The sequence below is a fragment of the Alligator sinensis genome, unplaced genomic scaffold (assembly GCF_000455745.1).
Source record: "Alligator sinensis unplaced genomic scaffold, ASM45574v1 scaffold1129_1, whole genome shotgun sequence".
NCBI classification, from domain to species: Eukaryota; Metazoa; Chordata; order Crocodylia; family Alligatoridae; genus Alligator; species Alligator sinensis.
This window is the reverse complement of record NW_005842580.1, coordinates 379917-386324: the sequence shown is the minus strand read 5'-3', so window position 1 is coordinate 386324 and position 6408 is coordinate 379917. Positions and strand designations below refer to the sequence as shown.

Genomic DNA, 6408 nt, shown 5'->3' with positions numbered 1-6408 from the left:
GGCGGGCCGGCCCGGAGCCCCCTTACCCGCTGCCCGCGTACTGCCAGTGCTCCCCCATGGCCGCGCCGCCGCTCCGCCTTCTACTTTCGTTTCCTCCCGAAGCGAAACTTACAGAGCTCAAAGGCCGCTGCCTGCCGAGGATCCGACTCTGCTGATGCCCCAGCCCCGGCGACGGCCGGACGCAGAGCCCCGCGCGGCGGCAGCGCCGGCTTTGTACCCCGCATCGCTGGGGCGAGAGGAGGCAGCTCCCGCCCTCTCCGCCATCGCCCTGCGCTCCTGGGGGCACCTCGCACACCCCTCCTTCCCCATCTCCCCGCTCCCCTCCAGGGTTGTACCATCGTGACCGTGTTTGTACCAGCATTTCAACCTTGGTACCATGTACCAGGAATAGTAAAGGTGTTAGAAATGTAGGCTGGCAAGGCTCTTTGAGTAGATGTGATCTCTTTTATTAGACCCACTAATCAAATAATAGTTGGTCTAATAAAAGAGATCACATCTACTCAAAGAACCTTGCCTGGCTATGTCCTTTGATCAACACGGCTACAATCAACAACCCAGCAAAATGTAGGCTAATTTTTGAGGGATGTATTTGGTAGGTGCATTGGTCCAAGACAAAAAGAAATGCCAAATGCCAGAACTCTTGGTACAGAGATGATGCCTTTTCTTAGACCCACTAAGAAATCGCCAAAAAAACCCAACCAACCTATCTTTCTTGGCAAGCTTTCAGGCACACACACCCTTCTTCAGGCTGAGGACAAATCCAAGATGGTAAAAATCCTCTTAGGTAGAAAATAAACTTCATTTTATTTTCAGGCAGCTAATAGATACAGCATATGTAAAACCGAAGTCACTCTCTGGGTGTCTTAACTGACTTCTAGAGGAGAGGGTATTTATTTTGGAAAATTTTTCATATTCCAGGTCAAATTAGCCAAATCAGTTCCGAATCCTTTTGAGGGAGCTAAACTCAATTGTCCAAACAGCATATGTGGTGCACAAGTGTCAAGTATCCTCCACCCCACACTTTTCAGCCTGGGGCTTCAGATACTCCCAAATCCACTGATGGGCATCCTGCGTGCAAGCCCAAGACTGGAAGGTTGGGGTTTGGATGCCTCTGAGCATAGGTGATGCGAAGAAGGGGCACGGGGTGGCATGTGCCCCCCTGAGACTGGCCGCTGCCAAAGCTGCTGGCAGTAGCTGTGGGTGGTCCCGCTCTCTTCCTGCTGCTTGCGAACCCCCCTGCAGCCAACTCTGTGGCAGCTGCCTGCTGGCGGTCCCCACTCACTGCCGCCAGACCCGTCATCGCCACCTGCAGGCAGTCGCCGTGCCCCCCCCAGTTTCTGATAGACAGCCTCCCAAGAAGGGCCTAATGACATTGTCCAATTCACTGGGAAGACCTTGGTTAAACTTAAGGAACGTGAATAGGTAGGTTGTGCATAAATATGTCCTCCACTTTCTACAGCAGTAGCATTACAACAGCACTCTCTAACAGGGGCTTGGGAGACATTCCCATTGTTCCAAGTTACCGGGGTCACTGAAGCAACACATAGACACCCAATGACATTGTTCACTACTACAGTGGTTTGGTTAAAGATTCCACCTAACACACAATCGCCCACACTATCCTGATGTAGACAACAAGGGTCCATTAGGAAATTTTCATGATAGCACATCCATTCATGACGGCCCCATTTTTCGCACCCTCTGGGGTCAAGGAGCTCTCCTGCCTGAGTCACCCATTCAGCAGGGGACCTGGAGGCCCAAACCCTCCCTGCCAACACTATCGGAATTGGGACATAGTCATAGAGGGGCCAGGTTCTGGTCTCTACTCCCACTGATCTTACATGAATATATCCTGTCAAGGGCTTGTTAATCCCAGAGGAGATGACCTTCGCAAAGAGGGGTTTACACTCGGGACACCATTCTGCATAGGAATTGGATGTGACTGCTGGATCCCCTGACTTGATCCAAAGTGCCTGTCTTTCATATTGGTGTAATACGAAGGTTTGCATAGTTACACAAGATATGGCGGAACCTGTTTCATTGGCTAAGTCTTGCATCCCTTCTAACACTGAATGCATAATGGCATGTAGCTGCTTGAGTGATTGCACTGCCACTATTATAGTTTTAACATGATTCTCCTGATATTCCACATTAGCCACAATTTGACCCTCTAATGCTTGGCGGGTGAGTTATCTCATCCTAGCAAACTTATTTCTCACTACCTCTATATCCATTTGGTTAAGCGCCGCTCTGGCACTTCCCACTGAACCCAGGACGGTTGCTGCATCTCTACGAAATTTCCTATGAATCCGGGATTTCCTAGCCAGGCCAATAGAATGGGCTCTGCCCATTTGCTGCACCATGGATGTGTCCGGGTGACATTATTTCCCATTGCAAGACTACAAATCTTTCCAAGAACAGTGAGGAGAATACAACAAAGTTTTCTGGGACCCTAGCTCCCAAAACTAGGAATCTTTTCTGGGTAGGTGGGACCCACCCAAATCCAGAAAGAGATCTTCCCTCCATTTCGCAACCTTGTATTTGTCCTGAGTTAAGATGAGGAAATTCTGCCTGTCCACACAAGGCTTCCCATACCTCTGCAGGGATGGGATGCCTTCCTGGCTCACAATCTAGCAATCCCACAATATTAGAGAATACAAGCACAAAGTCTATCCATTGCGCACGGCATGATTGTAAGTGCCTTCCGCACCGAGAATTTGGTACTCCTCAATCTCAGTGATGTAATCGTCATCGTTGGCCAAGAGAGTCAAATTGGTACCCGGGGCTACAGTCACCTTGTAGTGGAATGTAACATTCTCCTTTGGAGCCGATACATACACTCTGCGGTGGGTGGCACCCCACAGCTGTGCTCCCTTCGATCTAGTTGTGTTGATCCATACGCACCAATGCGCTCCATACGGACTGCTGGTAGTATCCGCCAGCTGCCAGCTTTGGAGGTCAGTGGAATTCCAAGCGTGTAACAGAAACACTTCAGATACTTACCCTTGGTGAGCCATAGCGGGGCAACAAGTGTTGGGCCACATAGCCTTAAGAAGCAGCACACAGGAGGTTGGTTTTCACCAGCCAGGATAGTAATGTGCGCCCCAAGTCCAATTTAGCCCCATCAGCAGCAGCACCCAGGCTGTCATGGTGTTTCCTGGAAAACAGCTGTTTGGTTAGCAGGGACCCAATATTTACTTGTGGGGGGTCCCTACCAACACTGTGTTGCCCTGCCCCCAAGCCAAGACCAAACCCTCTTGCTCTCTTCTCTGACCTGGTTGGGAAGTAAATTTTATTTTCGCTCCTAAAGCGGGTTGGAGGGATCGATTCTTATCCCCTTTTTCCAGACCCAGCTCCACCTCCTCCTTCCACCCACCAGAAACATGGGGGTCAGCCCATCATCTGGGCGAAAGGGCTAGTTCCCCACTCTACTCCTCACATTCACAAGGCCCTTAATACCCAAGGAATTAGCCGGACCCATCCCTTTTCAAAAACCTCTTGCACTATTTCCAGTTTCCTCTTTAACTCCTGGTTCAAATGCTCAACCTTTCCCTGGCCTTGTGGATGATAAGGAATGCCAACCAATGTTCTACCCTTGAGTTCTCGTACCATCGCCCCACTACCATGTTTTTAAAATGGTACCCATTATCAGTCTTTAAATGGCGTGGTTTCCCAAAACAGGCCTCTATTTCCTTCAAGGCTCGAACCACCGTTTCCCCTGTGGCCTCCATAGTAGGCCAGATTTCTGGCCAGCCTGTGGCTACATCCACAGCTACTAATATATATCTTTTCCCTTCACTTACCTTTAAGAGACCCACAAAATCCATTTGCCACTCCTCTCCCAGGTCTAGGACTCGAACATCTATCTGCCCCCTCCCAGGGTATGGGGATTGTCGGTGAGCGCTGCAAGCCGGACATTCCTCCAGGGTCTGTCGCACATCCGCCTCCGTAGCCCTCCTGCCAAAGCCTCCTCCACATCCCTTTTCCCCCTTCATGGGCAAATGCATGGGCTGTCTGTGCTGTCTCCAAAGAGTTGATGCGGGAAGGGCGTGTCAGCGATTCCACCTTGGTGTTTGCAATCACTTCTGGAGAACCATCCCCTTGATGTCCAGCCACATGTTGGATGGCCACCCTAATTTGGCCACTCATCTCCCAAATATGTTGCCAGATTTCTATTCCCCATACAGGTCTGCCTTTCAAGTGCCATTCAGCTTTTTTCCAATAAGGGATCCATTCAGTGGCCCCCCTTAGCACACACCCAACTATCCATATACACTCTTTTTTCCGTCCAACCCTTATCAATCCCATAAGCAATTGCTTCTTCTACAGCCTTCAGTTCTGTTAATTGGGTGCTCCCTTGTATTTCACCCCTCCCATATTCTCCCAAGAAGGGGCAGTACAAAGCCCATACTGCCATTACACCATCCGCCACCCCATCAGTAAATAGAGCTTGAGGATCCGCAGGGTGAAAACTTTCTGTGGAGGTTATTGGGCTTATAGTCTCCCCCTTTGCAGGTGTCTCTAACCAAGGGAGTACCGGATTTTTCAACATTCCCCCTGCCTCCCAGTGTGGGTACCCGGCTAGCTGTAGGCTCCACTTTAAACACCGGGTTTGGTGGAGGGACTCCGCGGGCGGGCCTTTCCTTAAGGCGGTCAATATCCTGGGCTGTGCTTGAATCTTTAGGGGGGCATCTCCCACCAACCTCACCCCCTTCTCTAGTCCAAAAACCACTGCTAACATTTCCTTTTGAAGTGGCTCATAGTGGGCTTCTGTATTAGATAGTGCCTGACTCCAAGCTCCCAATAATTCCCAATTCTCCACCTTTGTCGACTCCACTGATATAACACCGCACTAAGGTTGTCCCCCTGGACCCCTGCCTTCACATATTTGGGCGTGCTAGGGTCTGGAGGGAGTAGGGGCGGGCTCTCTAATATAGCCCGCAGCATTTCTTGGTGAACCCCTTCTTCCTCTTCTCCCCGTGCCCATGGGTCACCCTTGACCTTTAGCGCCCGATAGAGGGGGTGTGCCAGGCTCGCAAAGTCAGATACCATCAATCCCAATTGGGACTGCAGTTCTTTCCAAGTGTGGGGTGGGGGAAGTTGGGCTAATGCTTCTTTAGTCTGTTCTAGGATTCCCAAGCCTCGGGCATCCAATTTCATACCCAAGTATCTTACTGAGCACTGCACCCATTGAAACTTCCTTTTATCTACCCCAAACCATGGCATCCCTAGAGCCTGTAGTACCTGGTGGGAGATATCAGCGCATTCCACAGGAGTGTTTGCCCAAATTAAAATGTCATCCACATAGCTTTGAACACGCAGCAGGGAGTCAAGGGCCTTACACACTTGTTGGTGTGCTAGTATCGGCAAATTGCACCAGCCCTGGGGCAGGCGCAGTGGCCAGTACTGTTTTCCTCTGAACATAAAAGTGAACACATCTCGGTCACTTTCCAGCACTGGAATTGCCCAGAAACAGTTTGAGATGTTGATTAGGTAAAGTGGGAAGCGCCTGCCCTTTGAGCCGCATCCCACATTTCGGGAAGGGTGCTGACAACCGGGCCCAGTGTTTTTATCCTTTTATTTACCTCCCGATAAACTATTACCATTCTCCACTTTCCACTAGCCTTTCTCACGGGGCGTAAAGGGGAGTTCCATTGGGAAATGATGGGTTCTATAAGCCCAGCCCGCAGCAATCCCTGAACCATTTCACTTATGCCCTCTTCGGCCTCAGGCCTCAAAGGGTAGGGACGTACAAAAGGTGGTCATACCGCTTTTTCTAATTCAATTTGTATCTCTTCTTTGGTACATCCCACATCCCACTCTGAACAGACCCATGGTCCATCCCCAGGCAAGGGGGCTTCCTTTTCTAAGGCCATCACGCTCTTGTGGGGCCCATCTATAATGCAGTAACTCAAAACATTGGTTCCCAATATCCACAACGGGAGTCAGGTAACGGTCACTACCATAGAGACCTCCCGCTCCCCTAATTTTCCCATCCTTTGACTGCTCCTCCTCCCACCCCATTAAGCACCACCAGACATCCATTCGGGGGGGGAGGAGGGGGGCTGTTCCCATTGAAATATCATAACCTCTGCCCCTGTATCCATTATAAACCATCCTTCCACCTCACCTCCTTCAATCCTAATTTGGGCAAAAAGGTACCCCCTAGAAGCGAGGAGCAGGGTGTCCCTTGCTTCCCCTCCCTGGGGCTCCCCTAATCTATGTGCAAGTTTTTCAGATAAGAGTAGAGCCCCACTATGGTCTCGGGGTCCTCTTCCAGAGGTGCTGAGGGAACAGCTGCCACCGTGCGGCAATCTTTAGTCATCTCCCCTCTTTTGTCATCTTTCCACAACTGATACAACTCACTTGTTGGCTTTCCATCAATCTGCTCTATGAGGATTCCTCTTT

The 6408-nt window shown here is 50.5% G+C and overlaps 1 protein-coding gene across 1 annotated transcript in view; it reads right to left on the bottom strand.

Moving 5' to 3' along the window:
• Positions 1–305, bottom strand: part of LOC102373005 (C->U-editing enzyme APOBEC-1-like) — a 17312-nt gene extending 17007 nt beyond the window's left edge. The window contains exon 1 of the mRNA XM_006032622.3: positions 27–305. Within this exon, the coding sequence (XP_006032684.1) occupies positions 27–58 (32 nt within the window). The 5' untranslated portion in view covers positions 59–305. The remainder of the gene's footprint in view (positions 1–26) is intronic.
• Positions 306–6408: the final 6103 nt, after the last annotated feature.